Source organism: Juglans microcarpa x Juglans regia, chromosome 4S (genome assembly GCF_004785595.1).
Source record: "Juglans microcarpa x Juglans regia isolate MS1-56 chromosome 4S, Jm3101_v1.0, whole genome shotgun sequence".
Classification (NCBI taxonomy): domain Eukaryota; kingdom Viridiplantae; phylum Streptophyta; class Magnoliopsida; order Fagales; family Juglandaceae; genus Juglans; species Juglans microcarpa x Juglans regia.
Window position 1 is genome coordinate 6,604,041 of NC_054601.1, and position 12,510 is coordinate 6,616,550.

At 33.9% G+C, this 12,510-nt stretch overlaps 1 protein-coding gene across 1 annotated transcript; it reads left to right on the top strand.

Moving 5' to 3' along the window:
- Positions 1 to 8,402: 8,402 nt before the first annotated feature.
- Positions 8,403 to 9,554, top strand: LOC121263174 (indole-3-acetic acid-induced protein ARG7-like). Its single transcript, XM_041165999.1, has one exon. The coding sequence runs from the start codon at positions 8,650 to 8,652 to the stop codon at positions 9,100 to 9,102; it is 453 nt and encodes a 150-aa protein (XP_041021933.1). The 5' UTR covers positions 8,403 to 8,649; the 3' UTR covers positions 9,103 to 9,554.
- Positions 9,555 to 12,510: the final 2,956 nt, after the last annotated feature.

Sequence of the window (12,510 nt, forward strand, 5' to 3'; positions counted from 1 at the left end):
AATTTGAGGCTGATGATTGTTCTTCAACCCCCCACCCCCCCCCCCCCCCCCCCCCCCCCCCCCCCCCCCCCCCCCCCCCCCCCCCACACACATTAAGCTTACAATTTCACCATATCATTCATTCTCTCCATTGAATTGAGAAAGGGTCTTTCCATAACAGTTGATGCAGGAGGTACTGACTTTCGGTATACAACTTTTTTAACATACGTTTTTTTTTTTCTCTCTTTCTTTCTTTTTGTCGTTCGGTATTTTGTTTTCATTATTATTTATTGTTAGAGGGGCGCTTCTAGCCGGTCCGGCTGCTTTTAGTATAGAAACAGCCCTCCACTAAGTATATGCCACATTGGACATTACACATAATAGATGCAAGATTCACCCACAGAGAATCACAAGCTCACATAGCCCCCTTTTAAAATTGTTTCTCCCTTTCGAAGATACTCAGTCCGTCTCTTGCCGACGCCCACCTCTCATTCTGATGCCGACAGTTCCGACGCCTACCTCATTCCAACGCCAATGGTTCCGATGCCCACCTCTCATTCCAACGCCGACAGTTCCGACGCCCAAACGTCTCATCTTCAGAGGTTGTTCCCATCCATAAAATGGTATATATGACCAAAGTGCTTTTAACTCACCTGATTGTTTCTCGTTTATGGATTTGGAAGAATCTTCAGCCAATGGGTTTCCGTAAGTACAAGAAAGCCATACCCAAAAAGAGAACAAAGACCTAGTGGGTGAATTTTAACAATTGCAGTACCTCTCTTCGCTGTAGCAAGCTCAAGCCCCTCTCTCACGCCCCTTCTTACCTCTCATTGAAGCATTTATGAAGAAAAAAAAAGAAGCTAAAGGTATCCATAGTATACATGAAGATGCCCCAACGCCTTTGCAAAAATCGAGATGTAAAACGATGCAAAAAATATTTGATACCATGAATGCGCAATAAGGCATTTCAACCTAAATCAACCAAAATATATGAGATTCATGCTCTATATATTATTTGTCGATTCATAATCTTAGTATAAATACGTAAATACCTGCAGACGACCATTTCGTTAGCAGTCATGGCAAAAAAATAAAATAAAATAAATAAAAAAGTGAGAAAAGAAAGAAGTTAACTGGCCTGCATCAGCATTAGAGAGTTGGAAGTTGGGGGGAGGGTATCGACATTGAAAAGGCTCTCATCATATGCATCTCGATCACACAGTTAACTAGGTGTGCCTCATACATGGCATCACAGGATTGGCGGGCTGTTTTTAAGCTCTTATAAGCCCGATCGGCTCTAAGATATCCTCTTATTGTTAACGCGTGTGATTTCTTTTTTAAATAAAACCCAGGAAAATTAAAAAGACAAAATAGCCGGGAAGGTGTGACCAAAGGGAAATGAATCTACAGGATCCGTGCTCGATTGTTAGGGAGAGAGTTGTGTCACGAACAAGCACATTGCAAACTTGAACCCAATCCATCTTCAAAGCCCAAAGCTCTACCTCGACCCCAGAGCTTAGGTACACTTATCTGTTCGAATGCAGAAACCCAAGGGCCAAGAGCCCAAATCTTATTATATCAGGATTTTCCTCCTTATCTGACCCAAACAAACTTTCACTGTTCGGAATCTCGGATACATTTACAACCAATATGGAGGATTCTAATCACTAATGTCTTCGATGTCTTATATGAAGGTTTTGTGTTTTTCTTACTTTTTTGTTTTAATATTTTATTAATTATTTAATATTTATCAATAGCTAAAATTCTTAAAACATGATTGTGTAGAAGGTTGTATGTGTATCATTTTCTATCAAGATTTCCCTCCATACGACGTAGCAAGAAAACAATAAATTCCTTCATATAAGACTAAGCAATTTTTACCATTCGGATTCATCCACAACTAATAGGATTCTAATATGTATTCTGGTTTTGGATTTTTTATTTCAACAAATCTCTCTCTTTTTTTTTTTCTTTTTTTTTTTGTATATTTGATATTTATCAAGGGGGCTTTTGTGTCAAATGTTGTATCTTGCAATTTTGACAGATTTCAAAGATTGGGAAAAAAAAAAAAATACCAGTTAGCTGAGGGTACGAGGAAGTTTATTCTATTCTTGCTTTGATTCTATGTATACCAGACCTAGATTGGACAGACGTCAAAAACCCATGACTAGGTGTTGGTTCATCAATCATTTTTCAGGGGGATTTGAGGAGTGTAAAGTACATTTCATGTAAACCATGTACTTGTCATAGCCATCGCATGCAGTTGGTATATAAATAAATAAATAAATAAAGGAAGTGGAAGACAGATGACAGATCTATATATATATATATATAAATATGTAATGAGTATTGGAGGAATATATTGTAAATCATGATGAGGTACGGGGCTTCTATCAGAACCCACCCCCATAATAATAGTTGTAGCTTTGATCAAAGGTTTGTTTGAATGTTTGTTGAAAGGTTATTTTTATGAGTTTGAGGTTAAATTGAGGAGTTGGGAAAGATATGCTTTTCCGTTTGGTGAATTATGATGTTTCTGCTTCTCGTCAACCTCCCCCATGTGACCTACCTATTATTTTTAGCAAGAAAAAAGGTTGTCTCCACTCACTTTCCCGTATAATCCGGCATACCGTTTGCATCTTTGATGGGTGGTATCCGAAACCTTTCTTTCTTTTTTTTCCTTTTTTTTTTTTCACCTGATGAGTGGTGGGGGCCTAGTATGGGTTATTTGGTTTATTATTTTTTTTTTCTCTAGGAAAAATACTTTAGCCGCAAAAGTAAATTACAAACTGATATAATTTGATGTGATACTTCATACTATAAAATTATTTTTATTATAAAATAATTTTAACAGATCTCTTAAAATCAAATCAGTTTGTAAATTTATTTTTATGTATTCTATTTGTATTTGTTCCTCTAAATTAAATAAATATTACTTAAGAATAATGCTAGTCTCGTCACTCCCAGCTCCGAGCTACCGCTCCTTTTTTTTATTTTTTATTTTTTTATTTATTGATTAAAGAAGTGTTTTTTAATAATATTATATTTTTTTAAAATAAATATTAAAAAGTATTAAAAAAATACATATAAAGAAAGCAAAAAAAAAAACAGACCAAAAGCTACCGGCGGTGGCTGTAATATCTTATTTTTTTTAATCTTTTAAGAAAAATGATATTCTCACTACTGATTTTACCGCTCGATATTATCGTTAGAATTTTTATTTTTTATTTTTTTTTACTTAGTGATTAAAAAAATATTTTTTAATAATATTACGATTTTTTTAAAGTGTTAAAAATATATATATAAAAAAAAAATCATTATACCTAAGGTAGCTCTCAACAGTAGCTGAGATTGGTGGACTTAGCATCATCCAATGCTTAAAGAGGTTTAACTTCGTCTTTATTCACGAGGGTCCGTTGTTTTGTTGGAACAAAAACAGTTGGATGTTCCGGATTGTACGTTCTAGTGCACCCCCATCTGTACTGTCTTTCTTTAATCTCCTTTTACGACCTGCCTCAAATACATTAACAAAAGAAAAAGGGTACGGCTATTTATAATGTTGCCGAATGAATTCATATTGCTACTAAAACAAATTGACTAAAAAATTTAGAATATAATGTTAGTATATTCTTTTATTTTGATTAGGCAGTACGGCATATTTAGCAGTTACTGCTGGACGGCAGCCTAGCATCAAAATTAAAATTCAATCCGACTCTAATTCTCTGTCTAATCAAAATTAGAATTCAAGATTTTAAATTTTAATTTTATCAAAATCTAAATCTAAATTTATGCGTCGAGATTCGAGATCCCATTCTCTTTGTTTTATAGGACGTTGAACGAGCATTGAGCTCGTATCATTAATATTAATGATCATTAGTTTTCAGCAACAGAAAATTAAGAAAGCAGACAAATTACAGCTTGCGTTGATCGAAGAACCACAGCCACGGTGTGACAGTATCTAGAGGCTGTGCGTGGGTGAGATAAAAATCCAAAGCATTAGGCAGATAATGGGTGACATCTCTTTTGAAAAAAACAAACATTTCTAGTACTTATAATGGGTGATTTTAACATAAGCATCCGAGCTTGTCCCACCCACCAAGCCAGCTTGGGAATATAATTAATTGTACTCTTTATTCGTCTAGCACCAAGATTGTCGGGCTTAATCCAAGTTAATTAGGAGTAGATCCCGAAGGATGACAAGGGATAATGAGATTCCCCCAAAAACAAACATCACAGCAAACTGCCAAGTTTGCTTTGGATTTGGCTAAAACTAAGTAGAACACACGTCCTTCTTCCACATTCTGTATTAATAAATACCCTTGCTTTCCTAACTTCTTTGCCCTTTTTCATTTATGTAATCTATTGATCACTATCAACTACCTTAATTAAAGACCACATAAAGCATGAAGGTTATGCACGTCACCTTCAATAGAAAGTTGTTATTGCAGAAGAAAATGATTTATCCCGTCTCTCGAATGTAATTTTTCGACATTCTTTTTTAAAAAAGTAAATAAATTTAAGATTTACAAAAAAAAAATCTATTTTTTCAATGAAAATGCACGATAATTGCATACTTAAGATTGTATTTAGCATTATTTATTCATAAATTCACGTAAATATATTATTTTTTAGAGTCAATTGTAATTATATAAATATATTTAAAACATAATATTTTTTATACTAACTTATGTAAAAGATTTTCATATAATGTATGAACGAATTTGTAAACAGATATTTTTAGTTAAATTAGAAATTCGACCAATCAAAACTATATATTTATATATATAAATAAATTAAAAAAAAAACAAGGCATTAAGTGTACAATCCTGACTATCAGGATAAATACAATTACATTGTTTAAAATGTTTTTAGATCATCATTTAGGATGATAAAAATGCTTGGGACATGGTTCACGATCGAGCGGTCAATAAGAGATGTTGGGCCGGAACACCTGGATGTTGTTGATAAGACCACAGATGAATTTGTGTGTGAATGGAACATTGCCACCGAGGTGCCCGTACGAGAGTAGTACACTCGCGACGGGCCGTGGGGTTCGGCACACAGTTCGGTACAACTAAGCTGATACGAACCTGGACGGTCTTTTTTCGTAGGACCCAAAGGGTCCCACCCCAGAACCCTCTGTAAATGGTCCCAACTTGATGAAAGATGATGCCATGTCAGCACATTGCAGTGACCTAGGATACAACCATGTTCCTAGAGAACCGTGATGAAATGAAGCCTGCATATGGGATGCTGCCACGTCATAAAAAGAGTGGGACCTAAATACGAACATGGAACATGCAAATTAATTGAAACCAGAAAACAAAACAAATTAATGTACGTAACACGATTCGTTAATGGAGGGGATGTTATAGATCACTGTTGCCCAAACTGTGGTTTTCGAATGCTGTTCACATTGTGTATGCTGATGCATGAACAATGAAAATAAATGCTATGATCCTTAAATCCTAACAAGTAGGGTACTACCTTTACAAATGAGACATTTTAAAGGGGATGTATCATACCGAAGCATATCATGCACGTGGACCCTTGGATTTCTATTGGGGCCCCACCATCTCGACCTTATTTTTTATGAAAAAAAATGATGCACAAGCAAATCTTTTTATAATTTTCTGTATAATTATAATTTAAACTGAAAGCATTATGATCTGATTTTTATTTTGCAAAAATATATTTCATTTAAAATAGAATGGTGAAAAGAGTTGTAACTATATTATTATTCATTTTATATTTATAGAGATAAAACGTTAAAATGGGAGAGGAAACAGTTACGTATTGTTTAAATGTTGAATTGAATTAAGATGAATTAAGTTCTTTATGAATAATTATGAATTGAGATGATAGAATAAATTTTATAAAACTCACTTAAGATGAATTTATATGTGTTTAGATGTTAAAGTGAGTTTAGATATATTTATAGAAAGTTAAAAAAATTGTGAATCTCACGTGTAATGAAATATTAAATTAAAAAAAATTGTTAATCCTATATATAAAAAAATTTAAATTGAAATCAATTTAATGATTTAAAAATTAAATATTTAAATATTAAATTCAATTTAAAATTAAACTCATCTTAAAATAGTTCAACCTTAAGTTCTAAACGGCGCCTTTGTTTGTTTGCGGGGGGAATTATAAACAAATGGGAAAGGGGTGGGGGCATCCTTTGCAGTTTGCACATGGGGACATGGTCAGATTTGGAGAATACAGAGTAGTTGTGTCTGAGGTGTAGAGTAGACCGTAGCGGAGAGCATCTAGGATGGCCTAAAGGAAGTTTGGAGAAACTTTTTATCTTCCAACTACGCATGTGCATGGTGGGTTTTTGGAGTTATTGACTTCATGCGCCAAAAGCAACCCGTCCCGCACGCACAGCTCAAACTTTTTCCTCTGGGCCTCCGCCACCGTGGCAGCACCTCCACCTTCTCCTCACACAAATTAAGCACTGTTGTCTGTTGGTAACTTGGTAGATTTTGATTTTTATGAAAATCTTTATTTTAAATTTTTGTAAATCAAAGTTCTATACTGTCAATATTCTCTACGTCAACTATTAAATATATATATATATATATATATATTTTTAAGAAATTGTACTCTTCCTTAAAAGTTGTATGAATATATTTTTTTAATAATATTTAATATAGTCGTAAATGTAAGGTTCATACATTTTCTTTAAAAAAAATAAAGTTGATCATTAAAAAAATAATTTATTCACGTGCATTTTAGATTTATCTAATTTATTTTTTTAAAATGAGTATACAAGACTTATACAGTTTAAAACTACCAATATAATTTCTCTTTTTTTCCTATTCCTTTGTTGGCAACCGAGACATATACATGTTTCAATTTCACTGCACACAATCTAGTTAGATGAACCGCATCCAACAACATTATTAGATACATTTTGAGCATGTCTCATATTTTCAACCTAGAGTTTCCCTTTCATCATCTTGAATTTGAACCTTGTTTATTTTTTTTTCTTAATTGCCTATATGCAAGAATACGTACTTTCTAGGGATGATTATACTTTATCAGTTCTTTTATATACAGTCAGTAGATACAACAGGCATATAGTCGTTCATGTCATATCAAATTTAAAATGAATTTTTTCTCTCTCATCAGCTTGATTTCTCTTTCATAAGTTCGGTCTTTCTCTCTCATCAGCTCGGTCTTTCTCTCTCACCTCAACTCTTCTCATCTCTCTCTCATCAGCTCGATCTCTCTCTCATCAAATGTCTTCACGTCAATCACGTTTGCACGCCGTTTGTACCAAGCGCTTACAACAAGCATTTTTCATACTTTTTACCCTCAAACCATTAAACAAATTATACTTAGAACCCTCGAGCTACTAAAAAATAAGCGCTTTGCCCCCATCTGTTAAGATATGACGGTTAAAATTGTGTCACATCGCATGTTTTTCATATATCTAAATGTCCATAATTAGATAATAGTGTTAGTATTAATATTTGATAATTTAAATATGCAATACGTTAGTTTTGAAAATTCAAAGATAAAGTGAAAACCCATTATTTGACAGAAAAAAAATGCTACTTATTATATCCACACCACATATCAACATATGATTTATCATTTTTATCTTTTTATTTAAATACATTAATATGTGTGTGTTTAAATAAAATGACAAATTACACTTTGAACCTTTCCTTACTTTTCTAGTTTCCAATTTATTTGAGACACCTTTTTTTTTTCTTTTTGTAAGTCAATAATTAAAAAGACATCCCATATGCACAATGGACCGAAGTTGTTTTTATTGGGGAAGGCAAAGTTGAGTTTTTAAGTTTGATCAAAACATAGCACTAACATGATGGATAGCTTTTTGTTTTTTTTTTTTTTGTTTTTTTTTAATAATAAGCATAAAACGAAACAATAAAGAATTTTATTATAAATCACGGTCTTGATATCTTAAATTCAACTCATTGGGTTGATTAGGCTCCTTGAGTCCAACATTAGGTTATACGCAATGACAGAACAAAATTTAATTTGTCATACATGTATATGTCTCTCTCATACTCTAACAACTCAATTATTACGAGTCAAGTTATTCTCATTCAAAAAGTGATACATCAATAAAAATATCACACAAAAATAAATTTATAAATTGACATAATTTCATATAATATATTAAATTTACTTTTGCAAATGATTAACTCAATTGAGTGCTTAATTACTGGTTACAAAATTGTAAATCTCATTGAAAAATTTTATTTGCAGTTTTTAAATAGAGTCTGCATGTGTAAGTCATTTTATTAAATAAAAAAAATATTATTTTAATAAAAATATTATTATAATTTTAAAAAAATATAAAAATAAAATAAACTAACTTACAATACAATTCTCAAATAAAAACTGTATGTATCATTGTGCAATCTCATTTATCATTGTGCAATCTCATTTCTTTTACAGTCACCAAAAGCGGCACAGAAGTGCAGAACAACGTAATTATTCCCAACAGCAAGGGTAATATCGGGCCACCATCCCTATATAAGTCTCCTCCCTCCCCGAACGGCCAACTCCCTGGACATCATCTGCTTCTAGCCATCTGAAATAAATAAACAAGTAAATAAATCGAAGCCCTCGGTAGTCGAGACTCAAAAAGGAGTGTCATTCTTTTGTTTTCCGTTCTTTCCCGTGAAAATGTCAGCCGGACTCGGAAAATGCAGCAAAATCCGCCACATTGTGAGGCTCCGCCAAATGCTGCGACGGTGGCGCAACAAGGCTCGCATGTCAGCCAATCGCATACCGTCTGACGTACCGGCCGGACACGTGGCGGTCTGCGTGGGCACCAGTTGCAAGAGGTTCGTGGTGCGCGCGACCTACCTCAACCACCCGGTCTTCAAGAAGCTCCTGGTCCAAGCTGAAGAAGAGTACGGGTTCGCCAACCAGGGCCCGCTAGCGATTCCTTGCGACGAGTCACTGTTCGAGGAGGTGCTACGGCTCATCTCGGGACCCGAGTCTAGTAAATCGGCCCGGTTGGTGAACCTGGAGGACTTCCAGAGGTCCTGCCACGCGGGCATCAGGAGCAATCTTGATTTCTGGCCCGAATCTCGACCTTTGCTTCATGGACTCGCCGAGAAAACCATAGGGTAAGTCGGTTCTTACATCTTACGTTGATGTGAATCACTCCGAGTTGGCTCCTGCTCAAGGGAAGCCCCTCTAAGAAAAACTCAATTGAACAGATGAAGAAAGTCGTCGCCGAGTACATGCTGCATTTGACTCGGCCGAGTTAACCAATGAGGCTTACTCTTTTTATTTTTATTTTTATTTTTTGAAAATATGTTATTATTGGTGGTGGGTTTGGAGAGCCGAGTACTATCTAATGCTCCGGAGGATACCGAAGGAGATGGCAAATGGGTGGCGAGTTACCACCGAGTCGTCCCGGCTTCAAATCGGAGTGGATACCTGGGAAAAAATGAAAAAGTGAGAGAGGCACTTTCATCCTATCGAAGCGAAGGCAAGGAAGTGATGATCGGTGATTTGGGTCATGCAAATGTAAATTCTATCATTTAATTGATTGATTAATGGAAATGTTTGTAGAGAAATTCCCAATCATGATTGGTCCATTTTATATTATACTTTCTCCATAAAAATTTCTTGACAATTAAGATTAATAATTTTCCTTCATTTTTATTGTTAAAACTGATAAAATAAAATTGCTAAATAGTTTAATCGCTGTGGAAGTTATAATGGGGCACCGTTCCAACCCATGTTAAAGCAAAAGGCAAGTCTCTAATTCGCTCCATTTCACCTTATCCAGTCTATACATCAATTATTATTTATTTTCATATCTCACATTTATATAATTTTTTAAAATTCTTTTAAGCCGGTCAAGGTGTCTAATCTCAAACAACCGCCCTCCAATAATAGGTCTCCACGTAAATCTTTCAATTTACATATTCTACACCCATTCTACAGAAGATCAAAAACTCTTCCGCAAGTCCCATGCCCCTCATCGTCTTCCATACGGACCAAACTCAGAGAAAACAAGCTTCTATTTTCGGTGCCCCCTTCGTCTTCCACCCTGACCAAACCCAGAGAATACAAAGTCACCATCAGATGGAAATACCATGTTTGAACCTATTTTTCGCTCTGAAAGCTGTTTGGAGATTGGACCAAAACCATATATGGAGGATGAGGACATCTGTATAGATAATCTTCTTGAACATCTAGGTCCAATTGAACACTTTTCTTCTCCTGGAGCTTTTTATGGGGTCTGTCACTAAATTGTCGAACTTGTCTATTTAGAAATTATAGTTCTGACTTGTCGATTACTTTTAAGTATTATATCAATGAATAAACAATGCAGCTTGTTGATCATTATTGTCCTGTTGCAGGTCTTTGATGGTCATGGGGGTGTAGATGCAACTTTGTTTCTTAAAGAGAACATTCTTCAATTTATTCTTTAGGACTCTCATTTCCCCATTTATTCATCTGATGGCCATAGGTGTAGACGTCTTGAAGGACGTCTGGTTTTTCTGCACTCTCCAAGGTCTGCTTTCGTCAGAGGCAGTGAGGTGCACGAGTGAAGGGCTTTCAAGGGTGTAATCAGATGAAAAAGGTCTATTTTGCCTTTTATGAAGTACCCTACGTGTCTCATTCTAATTGGAGGCTGTTAATTCCATGAGACCAACCGGTCTGTTCTAAAGAGGAACTCATAGTTTTTTTACAAGGTGTGAGGATTTTTTTATAGGATGTGTGAGTATTTTTTATAGAGTGTAGAGTGTGAGATAATGAGTAATGATTGATAAGAAAATTTTTCTATTCAATTTTATCTTTTAACCTTTGCGAATACCGGACCACAACTAATTTTTATAAAAATAAATTTATAAATTAATAATTTATAATATTTTTTTATAATTAAAGCATTCTCTATACTTAAAAAGAAATCTATAAATAAAAAGAGCTGGACATCATGATTAAGCAAGGAGCAACAACTTTTGTTGGATGGGGGCCATAGAGGAGAAAATCAAGCTAATTACTTAATAGACAGCAATTATTGTACCCAAATTATGGACCTTTGACTTGATTTATGAATCTCGAGAGCCGGCCCCCAATTAACCCGATGAAGACGGCTTCTCCCATCATGACAACATTGACCATAAACAACTAAATTTCGCTGTGTGAGATTAGTTTATATAAAAATTAAAAATTAATTAAAATATTATTTTTTAATATTATTATTATAAAATTAAAAAAATTAAATTATGATTTGAAAAAATTAAATTATTTATTATATTTTATTTAAAAATTTAAAAAAATTATAATAGTGAGATAAAATGATTTTTCACCTATCTGAGAGAGAAAGTGGGCACCCTGGCAGTTCACGAGGGAAATCTTCTCTCGAGGGAAATTTGAATACGGTGATAAAGTTGAAAGTACATATGAAGAGTTTTTGTAGTTCATTGCGAGCGTCTTCGAGAGATTTTATGAGATAGTGGCTATTTACAACTCTTTTGAATTACTCTTTCTTGAATAAGCTATAGAATAATTGTATCCATGTTGTCATTATTTGATGTTATTATGATATATGCATGATGATTTAGGTCATATTTGGATACAAGAAACGTTTCATCTCGTCTCATCTTATAGTTATAATTTTTTTAAATTTTCACACAAAATATAATAAACAATTCAATTTTTTCAAATATCAAAATAATAATATTCTAACAATATTTTATCAAACTTTTAATTTTTATCTTAATTCACTATCCAAATCACACCTTAATTGACTTTCTGTTTTGAAAAAGAGGGATGAAATCTTCATTTTTATTGATAATCTTCTTTTTTGGTAGAGAAAAATACCGCATACAATGGGAGAAAAATCTTATAAAATATAGAAAAATACAACTGTATCTCCATTTCACTTTTATTTTATTAAGTTAACAAGATATCATTAAACATAATATGTTTTAAATAAGAACCAAGTCGAGTATTGATCATATATAGCATCATCTCAACAAAGTAAAATGAGAATACAATGTATCATTGACGTGCATGGTGGAGTCTCTCCCCCTAACAACCATGCGAGGCAAAGTTGAACTCTTCTTCTTTCAAGTCCTGTGCAGGGTAACCATTCAATCTGCATGGTTACCCGCCCCCAGTGTAATGAGGTATGGAGAGGAGAAAGAACTAAGAGTTGACAGATAGAAACATTTCAAAAGAAAGTCGTATTTTAAATACTTATCTAAGTCTTAAAAAAATAAAAAATAAAAACAGTACCCCAATTTTATTGATAGCCCTCACTTGTGACGGAAAAAAACTGTGGTTACAACCAAACACCTGCGGGATACAAATAAGCATAAAACCAAAACCCAGATATCAAAAAACCTAAACAACCATACAAACAAAACATTAATCACAGTTGCTCAAATTACAATAACAAAAAACAAAAACCAACCCTAGAAACAAACCAACACCTACAAGAAAGAGCACACAAACAAATAATAATATCCAATGAATAAAAGAAACCATAGAAAACCAAACTTACCAAGGACAAAC

What these genes read in the sequence shown, in the direction of transcription:
- LOC121263174 (XM_041165999.1), top strand. Translation starts at nt 8,650, where the DNA reads ATGTCAGCCGGACTCGGAAAATGCAGCAAAATCCGCCACATTGTGAGG.